Below are 23,545 nucleotides of genomic sequence, written 5' to 3' on the forward strand. Positions count from 1 at the left end.
GACAATCAAAAATGTCTCCAGATACTGCCAATATCCCATGGGGAGTGTGGTGGAGGGGGTGGGGTGGGAAATCTATCTGGTTAAGGGTCACGGGGCTAGGTAGGCCAACGTATTAAGCATCTGGCGATGTTGAAAGTTTGTGACAGACACCTAGAGATTTATGTTAAAAACAGATTAAAACATTAAGAAAAAGCGGCAACTGGGGAAACTATAGGGCTATCTGTACGCCAGAATAAAATAAAACCCAACTCGCTTACTAGTTTAATAGTTTAATAAGAGACAGCCCTGCCCCGCTCCTCCAGTACCTAAGCTCCCACTGAGGACTCAGACTAGGTAGGAACCACCTTAAGGACCAATCACTTGTTACCAGCAACATGACCCATACCACCAGGTGGCACCACTGGATCATGGGAGGTCCTAGATTTTAACAAGGCAACTATTCAATCACTGTCCCAATCTAGCCCCACGTCCAAAAGCACTCGTGATCATGGGCCCACCCCACCCAACCAACAACTAAACCCACCTTTTATCAAGTGTTTACAGCCACTTTCCCCGATAATTTAAGTGGCTCTGAAAAGAGCCTTTGGGGTAAAATTGATGTTCTAGTTCGTCTCTTGCACGCTTACTTCGAACTGGTGTACTTGGTGACCGCCTTGGTGCCTTCCGACACGGCGTGCTTGGCTAGCTCGCCGGGCAACAGCAGGCGCACAGCCGTCTGGATCTCCCGGGACGTGATAGTCGAGCGCTTGTTATAATGCGCCAGGCGTGACGCTTCGCCCGCGATACGCTCGAAGATGTCGTTCACGAAGGAGTTCATGATGCCCATAGCCTTCGAAGAAATGCCGGTGTCTGGATGAACCTGCTTCAGCACTTTATACACATAAACAGAATAGCTCTCCTTCCGGCTGCGCTTGCGCTTCTTACCGTCTTTCTTCTGCACTTTCGTGACAGCCTTTTTGGAACCTTTCTTAGGAGCAGGAGCAGATTTTGCTGGATCCGGCATCTTCACACAGGAGAATCCCCACACGCCAGTAGAAGTGATCCCGACTACACCGAAGCAGGTTGGTTACGCGCTACTTATAGAGCCTGTATGCAAATGAAGACTAGCACAGTATTACGTTTTTATTGGTTAATATCCAACAGTGTCGTCATAGAGGGGCGGAGTCCATGTAAATAAGGTTCTGCTTGCGCTCCCTCAATGGCCCTTAGAACAAATGTCTTGTTAACCAATCAAAATGTTCCATTTCACACTAACCACTAAATTATGTAAAAAGTAGTTTCACCTGTTTGTGGTCTTTTGATGTTAACTGGTTTTCACTTTTACTTGGAGATCTGAAGTGCCAGCTAAAGACAAGTTAACTTTCTCATTTTTGCATCATTTTACTCCTGTACTACTTTGTGGAAGTTTGTTTGATTACGGTTTTTGCAACAATACCTCAGCCCACATTTTCTTTTTTTTTTTTTCGCGGTTTGCGCCTCCTGTCTTATGCAACGAGGAAGATGGGTTCTTACACATCCCGGGACTCTTGACCCCATTTAGTTGAAATCCCGAGTAACTACTTGGGGACCGAGGATTTTATCTAACATCCGGCCTAGTTCTAGTAACTGTACAATCGGGCTGAAAACCCAGATTGCCATCCCAACAGTTATACTGACGGCCTTCTAAAGTGTCACTTAATTTCAGTATTCAGATTTGTGCTAACGTTTTGTACTAGCACTTTGGAACGCGTTACAAACGACTGGTAGAACATATTCTATCCTCTTGCAAAGTTTAGCAAGGTTAGCGCTCTGGACTAAGAAATCAAGCCAGCAAATAAAAGCAGTACTTGACCGACCGACACGACCCAGACCTTGCCTCTGGCGGTCCCTCTAGCGTCTGTCTGCCTTAATTCCATAACCTCACCACCCAACACGTGCGAGACTCCCAGACCCACTTTACCCTTAACACTTGTGCATTAGGAACTCACCAAGCTTAAAGCTGGTGAGTTCCTGTTGCTCTTTATGAAAACGTGGGTGCTCTTTATGAAAACAGCTGCTCTTTATGAAAACGTGGGTGGCTCTGAAAAGAGCCTTTAAATCGTCTAGTTTAAAACGTGTGCCTTAAGCCCGCTCCCCGCGGATGCGGCGGGCCAGCTGGATGTCTTTGGGCATGATGGTCACGCGCTTGGCGTGGATGGCGCACAAGTTCGTGTCTTCAAACAGCCCCACCAGATAGGCCTCGCTCGCCTCCTGCAGCGCCATCACGGCCGAGCTCTGGAAGCGCAGGTCAGTCTTGAAGTCCTGCGCGATCTCGCGTACTAGCCGCTGGAAGGGCAGCTTGCGGATCAGCAGCTCGGTCGACTTCTGGTAGCGCCGGATCTCCCGCAGGGCCACGGTGCCCGGCCGGTAGCGGTGCGGCTTCTTGACGCCGCCGGTGGCCGGCGCGCTCTTGCGGGCCGCCTTGGTGGCCAGCTGCTTCCGCGGGGCCTTGCCACCGGTCGACTTCCGGGCAGTCTGCTTCGTACGCGCCATGATATCTCACTGGTTTTACTCAACAGCCCGTAGGCAGTCTTATTTATAGACATAGCCTCGTCTTGATTGGGCCAGAAAAACTAGGAATTTCCGAAAATGTAATCTCATTGGCTAGAAATCAATCCTATCTATCGGGCAGAAGATTGTTATGCTAATCTTTTATAACCTCCCCTTTCCAGTACTTTTCTATAATCTTATCGATCACAGATTTTTCTTTTCAGACCTTTTCTTTAAACTGCTGTAACGTTTGTAAGAGCAATTTATAAAGTGTTTTTACACTCTTGGGATTTATATATTAGCAGGTTCTTTCGAAATGCAAGCATGCCCTAGGTTTCAGCCTGCATTTCCACTTACTAGTTACTGTAACTCCTCTCCCATAGCCAACATTTATTTAGCTTCTGACACCGAGCTAAGCAAGTCAGAGTTACATTATGACTGAGGTTCAGCAAAATATGTGGTTGAAGGAACCAAAAACTAAATGTTTACCTGATTCGGATCTCCGCCAAAGCTGTGTGCTGACTGGTACCAATTTACAGAGTAGAGCCTTCAGCCTTTTCCCCTTGGAATGCGGTTTCCTCCTCCTCAATCCATCAATGGCTAATTTGGTCCTATAGATGGAACGCTTTAAGTAACGGACGATAAGACCAGAAATATTAATTTCTCCTTTACAATGGTGAAGAGTTTTAAATAAAGTTGCTTATCAGTCAGATTTAAATTTAAAGTGTCAAAGCAAATAAATTTTTCGTTGATTACTGAGTTGCTAGCATATTTTCTTCAATAAAGTGTTTTCTAACGCTTAAAGTTTCATATCTTTTCTATTCTCGGTAAGGAAATTGAAGATCCTTTGCCTTTTATTTCATATGCTTTGAAGAATTTCTCGGAAAATTACATGTAATAAAACAGCAGTTACCAATGCTTTAAATTGTAATAACTGACATAAAAACTTTTACTCGTATGCTTATTTGATTAAAAAAAATTATTGCATCCAAATCTTATAAAAACTCAAGCCTGAGAACAAAAGCAGCCCCAAGAGGCTCAAAACTTATCTCTATGGTGTCAGGATGAATGACCATCTTCCTGAAGTCAAAATAAAATAAAAGTGATTTTGAAAGGATTTCCTGAACGTTAAACACAAGGTAGAAACTTATCTTTATAACAATCTGTGATGTATGGCTGCCTTAGAAGTCACCTTTAATAAGAGAATTCTGATTCATATTAGAAGTCTCCTTAGGCAGCAGCAATCTCGTGCTCTAGGGAGAAGAGCTAAACTGTCAGCGCAAAAGTGTAGCTGATGTGAACAACTGTTACCTCCTCCTGTGGTGGTTTTGTAATAATGTCTTACATATACAGAGCACTACTCAGTATTGTAAAACTCTACATACACTATCTCATTTAATCCCAACTCTGTGAAATAGATGTTATTTTCCTCATTTTACAGATAAATAAACTGAGTCTCAGAGAAGTTATGGCTCATCCTGGATAAGCAACAAGGCCTGTGTAATATTCTAAAGCAAAAGAATGAAATTATAATGGATTTCCAGTTTCATCAGGCTTGGGGTTATTTTAAAGCACTGAAGAATCTTCACAACATACGATCGAATTACTCAACTGAACTATTCCCATCAGAAGAGGAAACTACCCCAGGGCAGGTGTCGATGACAGCCCAAATCTGCCCAACCAAACGACACATTTCTTTGAAATGTTCTTTTTTTTTTTTCCTTTAATGTATGCACTCTTGGCCAAGCTATATGGATGTGTTCATTTAAACAAGAAAAAGATTCTCAAGCTATTTATATAGAATCTAACAGTAATGGGACTTATATTACCTTTATAATGTAGAGAATAAGAAAATTCCAAGAGTCTTCCTCTGGCTTAATAAAGAAATTGAGTAAGAATTTCTACTCAAGAACAGTGATGCCAATTTAAATATTAACTCCGGGCAACAAATCAAATAAGGTAATCAGAATAGTATATCATTATGGGTCATAGGTAACATTTCTCTGAATATAACAATCTGATATATGGTTGCCTTAGAAGTCACCTTTAACAGAATTCTGATTCATGTTAGTTCAACTTCACCTATTCTCCACATTGGACAATAGAGTGATACTCCTGTGAGCATTCTCAATACACCACTTTATCAGAAGCAAGTTTATAATAAAGAAGAACCTCTGCTTTGCTGCAGCTGTGAGGAAGAGGGAATATTTCTCCCCTTTAATATTACTGAAGTTTCTTTCATTAGAAATAATAAGAATCTGCAGTTTTGAGACAGCACTGAAATTTCACTATTTAGTACTGACGAGGGGAAGAAAACAGGGATGAGAAGCTTAAATTTTACCATAGGGAATAAACAGGCAAGAGAAAATGTTAGTAAGTGAATTATTAGGCATATAATGTTTTGTATGCGCATGTGTTTCTTTTTAATACAAAAGTAATGAACTAAATTAAAATATATGTTTCAGGAAGGCAGTTTGTGTTTAGTTTTTGACTTCAAGCACTGCCAGGGCTTCAATTATCCCATTTTGAGACTGAATCTTTGGTTTGTGGGTTAGTCAGGCCATATGCCTGCTTCCCTTTCATTTTGAGTAGCTTGCAGCCCTAGACCAAATTGAGAAGCCATGATTTTGAGCTTCTTTTCTTACTCCATTCTGAACTAAACTCATTCCCCCATCATCCTACTCATTGATAAACACTTCCTCTTTTCTACCAGTCCTTAACACTACTGCCTGTACTGTACAGTGAGGGGTTGTGTAGGGGAGGAAAATTTTTCCTTGACCCCCTTAGGGTCCCTGGCTGGGTCTGAAAATTAACAAAGACAGATTAACAGGAAAGAGGGGTCAGGTAGGCCTCTTAGGGAGAGTAAATGATTTTTAGGAAAGATGAATGGACCCGTAGAATAGATGGGAGGTATGATAGTTTGTAAAGTTTGAGTTTGGTGTTGACTTCTAGTCTCCTCTCCTGTGACAAGAGTCAATCTTCCCTGGTTGATGAAACCACCTGGGGACGGGATTTCTGTCAATTGGGTTCCTTTCCAAGGATCTGTCTTTAGGCAGATAAGGGGAGTTCAAAGAAACTCTGTCCCTGCATTTGCTGTTTTTCAAAGTATTACTGCTCAAAATAATCAATACACCAAAGCAGCATATTTTGAGGTAGCATGTCCTGAATTCCTACAGTCATGTTTTGGGGTGGCATATGCTACTACCCTTCAACATCTATTGTGAATTCCAGGGTGTTGATTTAGGCATGTGATGCATGGTGGCACCATCCAAAGAGCGGAGAGAGAACCACATTCTTATGGGGTGGGGTGAGGAGAATATATTCCCTCAGCCCCCACGAGAGTCATACCTTGGAGATTTTAAGTTTAAACATTTTGATTTGGGGAGATTTTGAGTTTAAAATGACTAAAGAACACCCAGGAGAATCTACATGTCTGGAGCCTAGAAGTTTGGATAAAGATATAGATTTAAGATTCATTAGCATATAGAAGGTTGAGCTAAAGGAGAGCTGAAAGAAGGAACATAAGTTGGTTTTTGTTGTCGTTATTTTTTTTAAACATCAAAAAAATAATAATGTCTCAGAAAAAAACATAATTATTTGTGACACAGAAACCATATCTCCTCCTGTATTCTACAGAAGGCCCTGGTAATGAACGTGTTATCAGTAGAATCCCGATTTCATAAGGAAGTTTCTGGTAATGACTCTCAATATGGAGCAGATGTCCTCTTGTGAAACCCAATCCAGCAAACTTTGCTAGCTCCATGTAGGGCCTCAATTTGGGCACTGAATTCTGGCTGAAAACAAGGGTCGGATTTAGAGGATCTGTAGAAACGGAGGTACAGAGGCTCTTCAGTCTTCTTTCTATATATATTGCTTCTTTCAGCAGAGCTTTGCATGACAGTGAGTTGGATTCACTGACCTCCATGTTAGAAATCTTGCAGTATACAGACCAATTTTCCTAGGATCTGATTTCTCCTAGATGAGGTGAAATTCCATGCCTCATATCAACAAAACAGAGGCGAGACTCGGGAATTATGGCGCTCTCCCTGCTTCCGCCTCCACGCACATCCAAGGTGCCGCTGCTCTTGAGATCGCCTACTGGGTCTGTCAGTCTCACTGTGGGAACCGCCTTTGCTGCAGTTTTATGTAACCGTGGTTCCGAAGCCTGGGATCCTTCTGTCGGTGTTGTACACGGCGCTGGTGCTCTGTTCTCCTTTCCGTTTCTGGATTCCATTTGCTCGTCCTCTGGTCATCTCCACTATTCCTTTCTTCCTAGCCTAAATTTAATGCCTTCTGGGGGCACACAGGGAGAGAGACAGAGGCGAAAACAGCGACGGGATCCGGAAGCTGGGATCCGAATTCTCCCGGGGACTCTGGCAAATAGATCTTTTAAAAGATTGGAGTCCGAGAGGGGAGGGGCAATATAAGAGTTAGGGGATTAAGAGATACAAACTACTATATATAAAATAAATAAGCTAGAAGAATATATCGTACCGCACAGAGAATGTAACTGGTATTTTATAATACCTAAACGGAGTCTAACTTATAAAAATATTGAATCGCTGTCGATACACTTGAAACTGATATAAAATTGTAAATCAACTATACTTCAAAAATAAACAAGTTAAATAAATAAATAAAAATAAACGGTGAGAGTCCGTTGAAGGGAGCTGTGGAGGGTGAAGGAGGGATAGGGAAACAGCAGAAAAGAAATGACGAACTGTCGAGGGGGTTGGGCCCATTTAGACAGCTTCCCGCCCGCGCGCTTTCGGTTTTCAATCTGGTCCGCTACTCTTGTATATCAGGGGAAAAGCCGACCTTGCTTGTCTCAAAGGTGTCTTCAGACCTCGTCCGCTATGTCTGGAAGAGGGAAGGGCGGCAAAGGCTTGGGCAAGGGTGGCGCTAAGCGCCACCGCAAGGTTTTGAGAGATAACATCCAAGGCATCACCAAGCCCGCCATCCGGCGTCTTGCTCGGCGCGGGGGGGTCAAGCGCATCTCTGGCCTCATTTACGAAGAGACTCGAGGTGTGTTGAAGGTGTTCCTGGAGAATGTCATTCGGGACGCGGTCACCTACACGGAGCACGCCAAGCGCAAGACGGTCACTGCCATGGACGTGGTGTACGCGCTCAAAAGGCAGGGACGCACCCTGTATGGCTTCGGAGGTTAAGCTGCAGCTTCTGTGCTACGTGACAATCTCAAAGGCCCTTTTTAGGGCCAACCACCCAGTCATCAGAAGAGCTAGACACTTGCCTGAAGTATAGGTAACTTTGAATTCGGGGGTTGGTTAGTAGTGGGATCAGGAGTCTAGCAGGTACCGATGCCCAAAAGTGCTAACAGCCCTGAAAATCCGAGTCACTTACCAAAGTGCCTTTCACTTGTCTGCGTCAATTTTTGCTAGCCTGAAAGACTATACGTGCTCCAGATTTAAAGCATTTTTCAGTTTGCTTTTGAGCGTGTATCATTTGTAATCGTTGGACCAGACTGGAAAGTGGTGTGTGTGGGTTTCACTTAGCAGGTCTACAGTGAGGGAGTGGGCTGGGCGGCTTAACGCTGTGCGCACATTGGGTAATTGTGTCATTAGTCTGCTCAATTGGAAAGGTGCAAAAGCACTAGCAAAACCAAATCCAGTCACCAACCATTCAAAACTGAAACAAATATAGGTTGTTAGACCAGAGATGAGCTCATTAATACAATACTTAAGTACATCTGGAAATTATCTGGCTAGTGTATGGAAAGTGTTTTTGGTTTCCTGTGTTTTTGGTGTTAAAGGCACCTCACAATTATCTGCTGAGAGTAGGGCCTGTGCGTGCACGCGTACGCTACATTTAAGGGAGAATTTAGTTTATGAGGTTTGTCTTTCAGTGATAACATTACAAAGAGACAAATGCAGAAGCAACTAAGTGTGAACCTTATATAAAATCTGAGCGAACTATATAACCTTAATGTGAAAGCAAGTCTTCAAGAAACAGTTCGGGTATGTGACTTTTCCGTTAGGGCCTGTTGTAGCCTAGAGTAAGAGACCGGCAGAAACGTACCCACCGTCAATACAGAAAGCACAATTTAATTTTTGACAAGGCAAAAGTAAATTCTCCTTTATATATATATATATATATATATATATATATATATATATATGAAGCCATTCTCTATACTATCACTTCTAAATTGCCTTGATTTGAATTGAAATGTAGGTCCACTCCTCTGGTCCTTAAACCTAATTATAGTTTTGCAGCTATTACATTTGCAAGTAAAAGATTTTTTTTAGTGTTCTATCTAGGCTTATGATTTTACAGCTAAATTTGGCTTGTATGTAGCCAAGAAAAAATTCTACAGAAGAAATGTCAGCTCCCAAAAGATGAGCCAGCTATTGCATTATTGGTCTCCACACTTGGCAGCTCTCATTAGCATCTAACACTTGGTGAGCTAGGTTTAAAACATGGTGCTTAGCAATGGAGATGCCAGAAAGTCAAAGCATGTGAGACTTGCCTGTAATTGCTTATTATCAGAATAGGGGATAAAAATAATACATAAATACATACATATACATACATACATACTAACATACACAGCCCAAAAGTACATGGTGGCACATATTCGGTATGATGAGAAATGTAGCCGATGATTACTGTAGGAGTCTTAACACTACAGAAGTCACTGGCTGATGGAAAATGAGCAAGCTTGGCTGTGGAGGTGGGGCTTGTGTCAGACTGTTAAGAAGGAACTGACGGACTTCCCTGGTGGTCCAATGGTTAAGACTCGGCGCTCCAATGCAGAGGGTTTGGGTTCGATCCCTGGTCAGGGAACTAGATCCCACATGTTGCAACTAAGACCTGGCACAGCCAAATAAATAAATAAATATTAAAAAAAAAAAAAAAAAAGAAGAAGGAACTAAATGCCTGGTATCCTATTAAGAGATACAGTAAAGGGGAGGGGGAGGATAGGGGGTGAGAGGCAAGAATAACATTTGTGACGATGTCCAAGTGAGAAATAAATAAGAGGATTCAATGGTCAAGATGTTTCAGCTTCCCTTTAAATTAAAATCTCAACTGCAACTGATGGCATTTGTATTTCAAATATCACTGTGATTTTTTTTTTTTTAACTTTAAAGACAATGCAGATTGAATATATCTGATCCTCACTGAGATACTCTGGAGAAGGAGATATCAAAAGTTTGAAAAGAAACCAAAGAATAAAGGAAGGGGGTGGGGGAACATGTCCATTATCTAAACTAGTGGTTCTCAAAGTGTGGTCTCTAGTCTAGGAACATCAGATCAGCTGGGACTTGTTAGAAATGCAAAATCTTGGACTAACTCCAGACCTATTGCATGAGAAACTCTGGGAGGTGAGACCTGCAATTTGTATTTTAAGAAACCTTTCAGTTGATTCTGAAACACATTAAAGTTTGAGAATGACTGATCTAGGTAACAGTTTTTCTTTAAATCAAAAAAAATATTTAAAATCTGAGTATATATTACCCTAATTTTTTACCATAATGTTAAATTTTGCTTTCTTTGATGGAAAAGAAAAACATTAGGTGAATGATCCTAATAAAATTTTGTAGGACAAAATATTTCAGGAGGAAAAAGTTAAAATAGCTTATTTCCTAAAAGCATTTGGGGCAAAAAAGAAGTATGAATAAAAAATGTATTTAGCTTGTTTTACTAAATATTATTGGTTTGTGGGGTTTTTTTTGAATATTATTTTATTTATTCTTTTATACAGCAGGTTCTTATTAGTTATCCATTTTATACATATTAGTGTATACATGTCAATCCCAATCTCCCAGTTCATCACACCACCACCCCACCCCAGCCGCTTTCCCCCCTGGCTGTCCATATGTTTGCTCTCTACTGGTTTGTGTTTTTGACAGTATTGAATTTTGTAATCAGTGGATATGTTTCTTTTATTTATTCCTAAATTTCTCCAAGATCTTGTCCTTTAACCATTAATTATGCATCTTCTTTACAGTGATTTTAATAGTGATCCCTGTTCCCACCTTGTCTACTCCACTAAATACTATTATAATAGGACATGACCGAATCCTCTGTTAGCCATATCCAGCCTGTGAATATTGCCAAATTACAGTATATGCATTATGCATGTTTTTGTGTTAATAAATGGCTTTTTTGTTGTTGTTCTTAACTATCTGTAACAGTGAGGAATTAATGCTCTGATTTGCTTTTTTGTTTTGCTTGTTTGTTTTTTAATTTTATCTTATTTGGCCGTGCTGCGTGGCATGTGGGATCTCAATTCCCCTACCAGGGATTGAACCCGTGTCCCCTGCATTGGGAACACAGAGTCTTAACCACTGGACCGCCAGGGAAGTCCCAATGCTCTGATTTGCTAACAAAATAATTTCCTTCCCATTTCTACCCCTGAGTGGCTCAAATACTCTCTGTAAGCCAGCCCTGGCTGCCAAGTCTTTCCTTCCCTGGGTGAATTCAAGACTTCCACTAGGATATATATATATAAATGATTCTTGCCCAGTCTGCATGTCTACTTCCATTACCATGGTCATAGAGGCACTTAAGTGTCCCACTGGCTAATCAGACTTCACAATGGACCAGTTTGAAGTCTTTCCTTTCCTTTCCAGGCTCCCTGTTTCTCTGAATAACAGCATTATGCTCTAGAAGACTGGATGCTCCTGTCATCTTTCACAACATTCTTATTTGCTTCCTTTGAAACCTTTTACTCTGAACTTTATATTCTATCTATTGATGAACATGTTATTTCTCTACTTGAGCCAAAAGGATAGAATTATCCTTAATGCAGAATATTACTAGTATATATAAATATGTATGGATGTATAGAGATTTATCAGGAAGAATGTTCACAAAAATTTGAGTGATTTATGGATGTTGGTTTTTGTTATATTCGTTGAACATTTTGAATTGTTTGGTTGTCTTAAAATAAGAATGTACAATTCCCCCCACCCCAGACAATCAGAAGATATAGATAGATTGATAGATAGATAGATAGATAGATAGATAGTTAGATAGATGATACATAGATAGATGATACATAGATAGATAGGAAGATAGTCTAGGCTATATGAATCATGGCAAATCTTAACTTTGCCAAAGTTCAATTTTCTCATACGAGTGGCCACCAGCCCTTCATTTCCTTTCTACCACCTCACAACGCAATAAGACTGAATGCAATAACTTCCCAACCATAAACACAAAATCCAAGTAGCAAAGGAAGAGAAGAGGGGGGGGAAATCAATCAAAGAAACACAAATCCAAAATCAAAACCTGACTGAGGAAAATTCAATCGTGAGTTCACAAAGTTTAGCCCTGAGCAGGGATTCTGATTGGTTGGAGAGGGCCCACGGCCTTAAGAAAGAAACTTTGCAAGATCAGGAAACACTTAACATTTTGCTCATCCCATCTAAGAGGGACCGTGAGATTCAGAACTAAATAACAAACTGACCAAATTTAATTGCTAATGTCCAGAGTCAGTTGTACCAAAACTTTTGGATTGGAAGCTTACAGTTTAGCAATACCTATCAAAAAAAAACCCTTCAGATATACTGAAAATGTACCCCAATTATATGCACAAGGATAATAAGCTGTAAGAGTGTTTTTAGTGGCAAAAATCTGGAAAATACTTAAATATTAATTAATATGAGTCTGAGTAAATAAATTAAGAAATATCCATTATGTGAAAGCTGTGCATCCTTTAAAAAGAATAAAGCAGATTGATTCAGAGGCACTTTTATATCTGTAAGGGTTGAGATAGAAGGACTTCATATATGTATCTCAAGGTCATGTCCTTTGCTTTTTTCACTTTTGTATTTATATATATATATATATATACTTTTTTCACTTATATATTTCACTTATAGATAAAATATATTTTTAAGGAAAAAGAAAACAAAGGGCAGGATAGTGTGTCTTCTGTGTAAATTGTCTTAAAGGAATATTGGTAAATAAATAGAACTCTATTGGTAAATAAATAGAACATTTTTCTGGAAGTACATATTAGAAATCTCTAACAGTTATTACCATTATGAAGAGGAAATAAAGTAGGAGACTGGGAAGAGGAGGATTTTACTTTTCATTTTATTCCTTTCTGTACTGTTGGATTCTCTCTCAAGGAAAGTATCACTTTTAGTGTGTGTGTGTGTGTGTGTGTGTGTGTGTCAACAGAAGTAATCTAGAGAGTAGGATTATGAGCCACTTTGTTTTTCCTTTGTAAGTCTTTATTATAAAAAACACTCAATGTTTTCAAAATATAGGAAGGGGGATAAACCATCTCAAAATGGCTAGCATAGTGCCTGGCACATGGCAGACAATAAATATTAGTTAAATCTTAAAAAATAGAGTTTTATGAATTGAAAAGGAAAAGAATTCGCTAAAAAGAATTCAATTTTATAAATTGAAAAGGAAAAGAATTCACTACACATATGTCTATTTTTCAGCAGGCAATCCTCTGGGTGATTTTCCATACCAGTCTTTTGGGTTTTTTTGTTAATGAGGCCTGATGATAGGTCTGCTTCTCAGCTGGGCTCACCACACCCTAAAGAGATGAATCTTGGAGAACCTTGAAATCAGTCAGAGGAGATTAGACACAGTAGAATAGAGCCTGGAGATCTCTGTTGATTCTTGAGCAAGTTGAGAGTGATATTTTGGGAAGGTTAGTCTGGCTGAGGTGTGCAAGGTGGACTGAAGGGGACAGAGAATTAGAAATTGAAATGAGTTAGGAGGCTGTTGCAAGCCTTACAGGGCCCTGGACAAGAATAGTGGCAGCAGGATTGAAGGAGAAAAATAGATGGAGATGGAAGGAGGCACAGTAACCTCTGGTTTCTCTAACCATGAAGTGGCCATTGGCGTTGAATTTAGGTACCACTCTTTGATTTGAATTAATTTTTATTTTTTTTAATTTAGTTACTTTTAATTAATTAATTTATGTCTGCGTTGGGTCTTCGTTGCTGCGCGCGGGCTTCCTCTGGTTGCGGCAAGCGGGGGCTACTCTTCGTTGCAGTGGACGTGCTTCTCATTGCGGTGGCTTCTCTCTTTGCGGAGCATGGGCTCTGGGCATGGTCTTCAGTAGTTGTGGCACGAGGGTTCAGTGGATGTGGCTCGCAGGCTCTAGAGCGCAGGCTCAGTAGCTGTGGCGCACGGGCTTAGTTGCTCCGCGGCATGTGGGATCTTCCCGGACCAGGGCTCGAACCCGTGTCCCCTGCATTGGCAGGTGGATTCTCAAACCACTGTGCCACCAGGGAAGTCCCTGAATTAACTTTTAAACAAGAGAATAATGAGTAATAGCTCCCATTTATTGAATACCTAGTATGTACCATTTATATTGTTTGCATAGTTTACAAACCTTCAGAACAACCCCAAAAGGTAGCTATCCCCATTTTCAAAGCAAGAAACTGATGTTCATGCCGTTTAAATAACTTGGCATTCTCTGATACATTACGATGCTCCTGAATCTTACTAAAATATTTGCCTAAAATTTGAAAACCCCAAATAATCTGAGGATCTTTAATACATTTGCTACATTTAATAGAACCATATAATATTGATTCTGGAAAAGACCCAAGAAATCATCTGATCCAATGTCCTCATGATATTTTTCCTCTGCTTTTAGGACAAAACTCTACTCATCTTCCCTTCCCCACCAGATCCCTAAGTGGTATAGATTCCTGAGAGGCCCCTTCTTTGATCTCCCTATAAGCTCTTCCCAGGCACTCCCACTGGTTCCTCTAGCTCCTCTGGGCAGATAGGAAAATCCAGCTGGTCTCTAGCTCCGCCTCCCGATCCACAATCCCAGCTGCCGGAAGGACATGGCCACTTGCTTCTGCCTGGTGCCAGCTCTGACCCAGTGTGGCCTGAATGCTTCAGCAGCTACCCATCCCAGCCTGCCTATTCCTGTGATGGTGGCCTCATCCTCCCAGTCGCTCAGGCAGGAAGGTCTCGAGACACCTTTGATTACTTTTTGCCATAACCACCTCCTTCTATCCCCATCCAGGTTCAGGCGATCTTCTACCTGCAATAACATCAAAACTTTCCCTCCAGTCCATTGCTGTGGCTGCTTGCCTTGTTCTCCTCATGCTCAGCACCTCTCATCTGCTACACCCCTGAGGTCTGGGACTTGGCTGCTGCTCACTTCTGACTCCTTTTGCACCCCCACTACGGATTAACCCTTAGTGTACACAGCCCTGATTACGTTACCCACCTGCTTAAGGCATTGCCCCGTTTGGGCGTTCCCCACTTTTCTTACTCTCTTGTCCCAATTTCCCTATCTTTTCCCCATCACCCCCCCACAGAAAACCATTCTACTATGTTTAAAGTATCTTTTAATTTCTATGTGTGATTGCAAAATCTATTAATTTTTTAAATTTTCATAAATAATATTCTATTAGATCTCATTTCCTTATTTCTCTCAGAACTATGTTTTTAAGATCTGTCCTTATTGTTATGTGTCCATATAATCCACTGTCTCTTACTGCTGCAGAGCGTTCCATGGAGTGTGTCTACCACATTTTCTCTATCAACTCTTCCAGTGATGAATGCCCACATTGTTTCTGATGTTCCACCATTCTTGTCATGGTCTCTGATAGACCTGTGTGAGAATTTCTTCTGGATGAATACCTACAAACAGAGCTGCTGGTTCCCATGATGTGTAACCTTAATTGGCCTAAGAAGTACCAGGCTGCTCTCCAGAATTGCTGCCCCAGGTCACACCCCACCAGCTGAGCACCAACCACCTAAGCCCTCTGTCCTGGCCAACCCTTAGCATTATTCAACTTTCCATGACTGGCCAGAGTATCGAGTATAAAGTGATTATCTCATTATTGCTTTAATTTGCCTTTCTCTGATTACTAGTATTTATGAGCATCTCTACATACGTATGTTAATTTTGTTGTTTCCTCTTCTATAATCCCTCCCCCTACACTGTTTACAGAGTAAAATTTACCCCCTCCCCAGTTTGGCATTCAAGACCCCCAATAAGCCGGCCTCAAAATCCCACCCCTGAAAAGTCATTTCCCATTTCTGGCCTTGGACCTTGTGGACCAGCCACCACTCACAATTCTCCTTGTCTTTCTCTTGAACCCCACCTCAAGTTGTCCTACAAGAAGAGCTCCGTGGATCCCTCGGTTAAAACTGACCTTTCCGTCTGACCTTCCAGATAATTCACCTGCACCTTTCTCCACTGCCTACCACGGCTCGCCTTCATTATAGTGCATGTCTTCTCACAGAGCCTAAGGACCTGGTTCCCATTTCTGCAAACTCATATAAATGCCTCCAGCTATAAACAGTTGCCAGGCTTCTTGTTTATTTATTTATTTATTTAGGCCGCACCGAGTCTTAGTTGTGGCATTCAGGACCTTTTTAGTTGCAGCATGGGGACTCTTAGTTGCAGCATGCATGTGGGATCTATTTCCCCAACCAGGAATCTAACCCAGACCCCTTGCATTGGGAGCATGGAGTTTTACCCACTGGGCCACCAGGGAAGTCCCAGCCAGGCTTCTTGTTGAACAAAACAGTAAGAATTTTTTAATTTGAGTGATGATTTTACTTTATTCTTTGTAATTTTCTCTATTGCAGTGGTTTTCAGTTGCAGGTTGTAACCCATGAGCAGGTGATAAAATCAATTTAGAGAATGGGAACCAGTATCTTTTATTAATGAAATAGAATAGGGTTGAAAATATCAAGGTGCATCCCAAACCAAAAAAATATCCTTTTGTATAACTTGTTTCAATTTTTTAGATATGTGTGAATGTGCAGCAGGTAGTAATATAAAATTATATCTTTCTATAGTTTGGAGTCAGCAGAAATCAGAGCTACTATACATATATAGTGATAGTGTATCTCTACATGTAATTATTGTGTGTGTTTTTCTTCTGACACAATGAATCTAATACAAAAAGAAAACACACCCAGGCTCAAGTTCCACATCTGCTGTCTTCCAGCTGTATGACCCACGTTCCCAGGTGTCTCTCCCTCAGCAGCTTTAGTTTCTTCAGCTATTCAACAGAAATTTTAAACGCCCTTCTTCCCATCCTGGGATACTGTGAAATTGAATGAGAGTGAAAGATGAGCCATAAGCCATCTAGGGACCTGGGTATTCTTACTTCCTGAGGCGCACAGTCTAGAAGCTGGCTGTGTGTTGAAAAGTATTCACCAATTTGTATGTGTGTGTGCCTGTCATTCTTTTTTCTATGACATGATTATAACTGTGACTTACATCAATTCACGTTAATGTCACTAATATTTACATCACTGATATTAATGATGCTACTAATATTGATTTATGACCATATGTAAGGTTCTGTTCTAAGCACTTTGTATGGGCTGTATTATCTCTTTTCATCCTCACAGCAATCCTGAAGTGGGTGCAATTGGATCCTGCTTTACATATGAGGAAATGGAGATCGCAGTCTTTTCTCTTTGCAGCCTTTTCCTGGTTAAGGGTCAGGAGCCCTGGCCCTACGCTGTAAGGGGTCTCAGGTATCAGCCCCAGTTCATTGCAGTGAGGACCCTAGACTTCTGCTTCCCAACCGCTTTCTCTCCTCTACTATCCTTCCTCCCCTTCTTACTGCTCTTTATACATACTTCACTCTCTGCTCCTGACCACATCCCAATCCCATACCATATCCCCAAAAATCCTGTCAGGAGGGCTGAATCTGATGTCTTTGTGGGTATAGAAACAGACTCTCCTCCCCAGATGCTCTGCATTCAGGAACAGACTGGGGGCACTGGCGGGAATGTAGCTCAGTGAACTCTTCTCTCAGTTCCTGTCACCAGGAGCAGGCTGTCTGGGACTGTGGCCATTCATAGGCAAGGGGTACCTGGGCTTTCCAGGTACCCTGCCCACAGACAGTTTCCTGCTCCCATGTTCTGGGACCCCCCCAAGGACTTTGGAAGCTCTTCCCAGATATCCAGTCCAGGCCAGCTCTTGATCTGTAACTTCAAGTACTCCAAGAACTGGGAGCATCTTCTGCTCAGCTCCCTCATATAAGACAAAGAGTTGAAGACCAGGAGAATTGGTCCCTCATCAAGCATTTCTTGACCACCTATGGTGTTCCAGGCACTGCTTGGGTGCTGGTGCCACAGAGATGAACAAGGACCAGTCCTCACCCTGAGGAATGATGCCAGCCTAATGCCAAGAGTAGGGAATAGGAAGGGGTGTTAGGATAGGATGAGGGAGAAGCAAGGAGGAGGGCCTAAAGAGATAAAAGCAAAGAGGAGAAAGGGAAGAAAGGATGAGCAGGGATTCTCAGGGTTACCTAAAAAGGGGAGGACATTCTGGAGAGAAGAAATGGAGTGTGTGAAGACATTGTATACTTGGGGATTGCAGTTGTTCTGAGGGGCTAGAACCTTCTGTTCAGTTGGCAGTGCACCTGAAATCTGGGGAGGCTCTGGGAAATACCAGGAACTAGATGTGTATTAAAATAATTTTTATTGAGATTTTTAAATTTAATAACTATTAATAGAGTAACTAAAAGTAATTGAATACTTATTCTGGATCAGACACTGTGCTAGCTACTTTATAGGAACTGTCACTTTTAATATTTCCAACAACATTATTAGCAAGATACTGTTGTCCCCATTTTACAAATGGGAAAATGAGGCCTACAGAGATTTACTTGCTGAAGTCAGATACCTGTTATATGGGCGAGACCAGGATTCAAACTCAGGTTTGTCTAACTCCAGAGTCCCTACCAGTTATTAACCTGTACTGCTCTGACTGCCATGCAAAGGAAGGTGAACTTTATTCTGAAGGGAATAGAGAGGGAGGCAGAAAATTTTTAAGAATGAAAGTGACAGGCTCAAAAAAAATGCATTTTAAAAAAGACAGCTCTCACACAGAGTGTATGCTTAGTAGCAAAGCAGAGTCAAGTCTGAATATTTAATCCTCTAGAACAGAGCTGGTGAGGCTGTCAGTTAAGACAGGGACCATAGATGGATGGAGAGAGGGTAATAGACTTGAAAGTCAGGTAGAGAATTTGATAATACTGGCTGACCCATGAAGTTTGGACGAATGAGAAAAAAAAGGAACTGCTGACCTGTACAGATGGGGGAGAGGGAGTGAAGGTGCCTTTCAGTTAAGATGGGGAATATAGGAGGGAAAAAATCGCTTTGGGAAGCAAGATGATGCAGTTTTGGAAAGAAGCTGAGTTTGAAGTGCCTATTATCTATCCAGAAGGACCTGGCCATCAGGCAGTTAGAAATATTGGTGTAGAGCTCAGGACAGGGGTCTCAGAAGATACCAATTTGGGAGCACTTGACAGAAAGCAGAGATATGGAAAGTAGGGAAGCCGTGATCTCACTTTAGTTCCAAGGAGAGAAGAAAAAAAAAAAACAGCCAAGGTCAGCATGGGTGAAACAACCAGAAATATTGATGCGGCCTGGAAGAGAAAGAGAACATGAGAAGGCTGAGATGAGGACCTGGAGAAGGAGAAGGATGATCAGGAGATGGTGTGAACCCGAAGGCCAAGTCCTCTTCCAAGGAAGCAAAGGTAGAATCAACAGGGCATGTAGTTTCTCTCTGCACACACCCATGCACCTGTCCCCCACTACCCTCACTAAGGCAGAATTAGACCTGAACAAATACTGTTTTTCTATTCCTAAAAATCCCAGGTTTGGGGCAGACTTTCCCTGAAACCAATCTAACCACATAGAACCTAATCACTAAAGGAAAAGCATTTATTTACCTTGCCCTTAATTTTCCTTTAACTCTCAATCTGAGAGTAGAGAATGATTTAAGTACAGAAATGATTAAATGTTAAAACTTACATTTTAAATTGTTCTCTTGCATTGATGAACTTCTTTTATGCTGGTCTCCCAAACAAATAGATTTGAAAGATTGCTGTGAGGGTAGGCCTCTACAGTGACAGGAACACAAAATTTTATGCTATTCCTGACTGGATGTCAAAAATGCCAGGGCTGGTGGCGCAGTGGTTGAGAGTCCGCCTGCCGATGCAGGGGACACAGGTTCGTGCCCTGGTCCGGGAAGATCACACATGCCGCGGAGCGGCTGGACCCGTGAGCCATGGCCACTGAGGCTGCGCGTCCGGAGCCTGTGCTCTGCAACGGGAGAGGCCACAACAGTGAGAGGCCCGCATACTGAAAAAAAAAAAAGAAATGCCACTAAACTTCCCTTGAGATTCATACAGAAGGACTTCCTGGATGTTAAGGGTGCCCAGACTGGTAAAATAAAGCAATGTGATCTCAGAGGCAGGCAGAGGATGTGGAGCACCGACACTTGACACGAAATTGCAGTTTTCCGGGGTCTGCTCAGCTGCTCCTGAACCTGAGATGCTATACAAGTCACTCACCAGAGAACCTCAAGCTGTACCTCAGAGAGCCCTATGTCTGTATGTCCCTGAAAGTTTTACCATGAGGATGGATGAGATGACGGGTGCAAAGTTGGTGCCCCACACACCCCTTGAATTCACTACTTCTTAACTCAGAGTACAGATCCAGGCCCTGGATCCACCCTGCATTGGGGGCCTAAGCAGATAATAAGGGTCTAGGCAGAGACCCAGAGGCATGCTCTGGAAATTGTTGTGACCCTGGAGCAGAAACACACTGCAACCTGTAGCAGGAGGGGCCGCAGTCCCTACACTGCTCCCCCCTTTTCTGACACATCTCAAAAGACATAACTAAAGCTTAAAAAACAAACAAACAAAAAGTAAATATCCTTCCTTTTCCCTCTCCCTTCTGTGAATTCTCACTGATCTCTATAATGAATGCTTTTAACCTGGCACTGTGCTAAGACAAAGCAGAAAACATAAGTCTTGGCCTTTTCCAAGTTCAGATAAGTGACTGAGAAGGTTAAGAGGTGTCACCTAAGACCTGTACAGCCTTTGTATCTGAGCTCTGTGGAGATGGGCTCTACAAGACCTTGCCCCACGCCACTGCCCACTAGAGGCCTTGCACTTCCACCTCCCAAATGGTACAAGAATCATCTCTAAGGCCTCCATTCTCACTATTTCCTAACAGTGGGTAACTTCCTCTCTCCAAAGGAGGACCATGTTCTGCCTGTTTGATCTCTTCCCCAAACTTGAACTCTGAGCCCCACTTCTGTTCTTTTGCTGAGTAATCCAAAACCTGGGGACCGACTCCCCACATGTCTGAATAAAACATGTAGAGACACTACCAAGTCTGGGAAGAGAATCCAAACACAGGTTGAAGCTTTTAGAGATTACTTCGCAAAGTAGAGTGAGTCTCACTGTGAACTCGGCAGAAAAGGAGCAATATGTTTAACGCCCAGCTCACGAAAGTGGGCTTAGGACCTGTACAAACACGCTTCCATCCAACCCCCGGGTTTTGATTAGAAGCAGAGGGTGGGAGTGAGGCCCCAAATTACCGACACTTGAACCCCAGAAATACCACACTTTCCCCAGCAGAAACGGGGCGTGACCGACCGAGATGGCGATTTCCCTCCGGTGCCGGGGAGCCACGCGGGGCGGGGCCCTTTCCGGCGGGGGTGAGGAGGTCAGACCTGCGCGCGGCTCTCTGCTGCCTGAAGGCCAGCCCCCGCGCGCTCAAGCCCGCGAATCCTTGAGCGTCCTCTAGTGACTCCGCCAGGCCTAACACCCCCCCACCCCCACTCCAACCCCCCCCCCACCCGGGACAGATTACAGTTCTGGGCCAACGTCGAGTACGAAGACGCCCTAGAAGAGCCCGACCCTACGGGAGGACCCGTGGCTGCCTCCAAGGAGCGAAACTGGGCGTCCTGGCCGCGCCCAAGAACGCAGCGGCAAGCTCGCCAGGCCAGAGAATCCGACTGACCAAACTCAAAAGATCTTCACACCCCGGAAGGCGGCCAGCAAGCAGGGGACTAGGCCGGATACCTAGGCTTTCTTTAGCCTATCTGTTGGAGCCCAACGCTGTGCCCACTCTAACAGCCTCTTCTCCCGGGGTACGCGAGGGTCCGCCGGGAGAGCACGGACAAGTGGCACAGCTTCTTCCAAGTGCAGTTGTGGGTGGCTCTGAAAAGAGCCTTTGGATATGATGGAACCTCGAGCCGAACACACACTTCTTAAGCCCGCTCCCCGCGGATGCGGCGGGCCAGCTGGATGTCTTTGGGCATGATGGTCACGCGCTTGGCGTGGATAGCACAAAGGTTCGTGTCTTCAAACAGCCCCACCAGGTAGGCCTCGCTCGCCTCCTGCAGCGCCATCACGGCCGAGCTCTGGAAGCGCAGGTCGGTCTTGAAGTCCTGCGCGATCTCGCGCACTAGCCGCTGGAAGGGCAGCTTGCGGATCAGCAGCTCGGTCGACTTCTGGTAGCGCCGGATCTCCCGCAGGGCCACGGTGCCCGGCCGGTAGCGGTGCGGCTTCTTGACGCCGCCGGTGGCCGGCGCGCTCTTGCGGGCCGCCTTGGTGGCCAGCTGCTTCCGCGGGGCCTTGCCACCGGTCGACTTGCGGGCGGTCTGCTTTGTACGGGCCATAGCGAACCGAGACACAAGCTCAGCAGCGCAGCGATACGCAAGGACAGGAACCGGGCTCCAGCCCGCCGCAGCGGTCTTTATAGGCACAGTCTCTTCCCGATTGGGCGGGACAATAATTGAAAGTCCCGCGCTGGCTGTCCATTGGTTGTGACGTCATCGGCCCCAGCGCCACTGATTGGCTTGGGCAGAATCCCCCCCCTACCCCCGTCCACCCGCCTCCCTTTCTACTTTCCAGTTTGCCAACAGTTTTCCCTGCCTTGTTTTTCCTTTCTTTCAGGGTGAGAGTTAGTTTTGAGCGCAACTGTGTCAGAATGTTCCTCCTCAGCCCTTCGCTCCCTTGGAACGCGCTACCCGCGAAACCCTCTTTCTACGCTTTCTAGCTCCCGAATTGAACCTCAACCTTCTGTTTGGCCCCGCCGCCCCCGGAACGCCTTGTTGCCTTCTCAGAGCCCCCTAGCTTAGTTGGCATGACGGATCGTTGGGGGGTTTTTTGTTTTGTTTTGTTTCCGCCTTTCGGTGCTTTTCGGATCGGAAAGTTATGTGCGGCCCCCTCCGGGCGCAAGATTCCGCCTCCGAAACCCGAAGTAGGGACCTGTATCTCCGCCGCGAAGGCGCCTTTTTTTTCCCCCCTTTGACACAGTCGACTCACTTAAGCCAAACCCCAGGTCCGCCACACTCCCGAAAACTGTCCGCTCCCCTAACCGACTGGGGTGAACGGGGCGTGTACGTGTGTGTGAGAGGTAACGTCCTCTTGGTACTAGACCTCAAGTGTTCAGCAGAGGCCTGGGGAACAACTATACTACAGAGTTGCTCACTAGGCATCCGACTCCGAGTTAAGGCATCGCGGGTCGCCTGACGGAGCACTTAAGAACTGAGTCGACCCTGGCGCCCAAGAGGCTTGCTACCTTCACCTGAGTTAACTAACCTCCCGGATTTACAACCCGTCGCCACCCACGCACGCACGCACAACACCAGTAGGGTACTCAAAGATTCCAGAGAATGGGCGAATGGCACTCCCTCCCCCTCTGTACCCCTGGGCCGCACGTCTACTACTGAGAAAGCTGAAATTGAGCAAGTTAGGTGTTGGAACAACTCTTCTTATTTGAAAACGTGGGTGGCTCTGAAAAGAGCCTTTGATTTCACAGGTGCCCCTTCAGGTAGAGGGCTTGGGAGGGCTTCCGGAGACCGGCCTCACTTGCCTTTCGCCTTGTGGTGGCTCTCCGTCTTCTTGGGGAGCAACACGGCCTGAATGTTCGGCAAAACGCCGCCCTGGGCGATGGTAACTTTGCCCAACAGCTTGTTCAGCTCCTCGTCATTACGAATGGCCAACTGCAGGTGACGAGGAATGATGCGCGTCTTCTTGTTGTCTCGGGCCGCGTTGCCCGCCAGCTCCAGGATTTCGGCGGTCAGGTACTCGAGGACTGCCGCCATGTACACCGGCGCACCGGCTCCCACCCGCTCGGCGTAGTTGCCTTTGCGCAGCAGGCGGTGCACTCGCCCCACCGGGAACTGCAGACCTGCGCGGGACGACCGCGACTTGGCCTTGGCACGAGTCTTGCCTCCTTGTTTGCCACGACCAGACATGATCAGCCACTAGCACTACAAAATACTCCCGCTTAACGGCTA

General features: G+C 44.1%; 5 protein-coding genes across 5 annotated transcripts; 1 reads left to right on the top strand and 4 right to left on the bottom strand.

Moving 5' to 3' along the window:
* Positions 1-564: 564 nt before the first annotated feature.
* LOC136122000 (histone H2B type 2-F) lies at positions 565-1,042 on the bottom strand. The gene has a single exon (XM_065875840.1). The coding sequence runs from the start codon at positions 1,001-1,003 to the stop codon at positions 623-625; it is 381 nt and encodes a 126-aa protein (XP_065731912.1). The 5' UTR covers positions 1,004-1,042; the 3' UTR covers positions 565-622.
* A 992-nt stretch (positions 1,043-2,034) lies between these two features.
* Positions 2,035-2,518, bottom strand: LOC136125339 (histone H3). The gene has a single exon (XM_065880119.1). It carries the CDS (start codon positions 2,509-2,511, stop codon positions 2,101-2,103), a length of 411 nt encoding a protein of 136 aa, XP_065736191.1. The 5' UTR covers positions 2,512-2,518; the 3' UTR covers positions 2,035-2,100.
* Positions 2,519-7,354: 4,836 nt separating this feature from the next.
* On the top strand, positions 7,355-7,692 carry H4C14 (H4 clustered histone 14). Its single transcript, XM_065883692.1, has one exon. It carries the CDS (start codon positions 7,365-7,367, stop codon positions 7,674-7,676), a length of 312 nt encoding a protein of 103 aa, XP_065739764.1. The 5' UTR covers positions 7,355-7,364; the 3' UTR covers positions 7,677-7,692.
* Positions 7,693-21,507: 13,815 nt separating this feature from the next.
* LOC136121926 (histone H3) lies at positions 21,508-21,921 on the bottom strand. Its single transcript, XM_065875796.1, has one exon. The coding sequence runs from the start codon at positions 21,917-21,919 to the stop codon at positions 21,509-21,511; it is 411 nt and encodes a 136-aa protein (XP_065731868.1). The 5' UTR covers positions 21,920-21,921; the 3' UTR covers position 21,508.
* A 1,189-nt stretch (positions 21,922-23,110) lies between these two features.
* Positions 23,111-23,503, bottom strand: H2AC18 (H2A clustered histone 18). The gene has a single exon (XM_065891993.1). The coding sequence runs from the start codon at positions 23,501-23,503 to the stop codon at positions 23,111-23,113; it is 393 nt and encodes a 130-aa protein (XP_065748065.1).
* Positions 23,504-23,545: the final 42 nt, after the last annotated feature.

The sequence above is a fragment of the Phocoena phocoena genome, chromosome 1 (assembly GCF_963924675.1).
Source record: "Phocoena phocoena chromosome 1, mPhoPho1.1, whole genome shotgun sequence".
NCBI classification, from domain to species: Eukaryota; Metazoa; Chordata; class Mammalia; order Artiodactyla; family Phocoenidae; genus Phocoena; species Phocoena phocoena.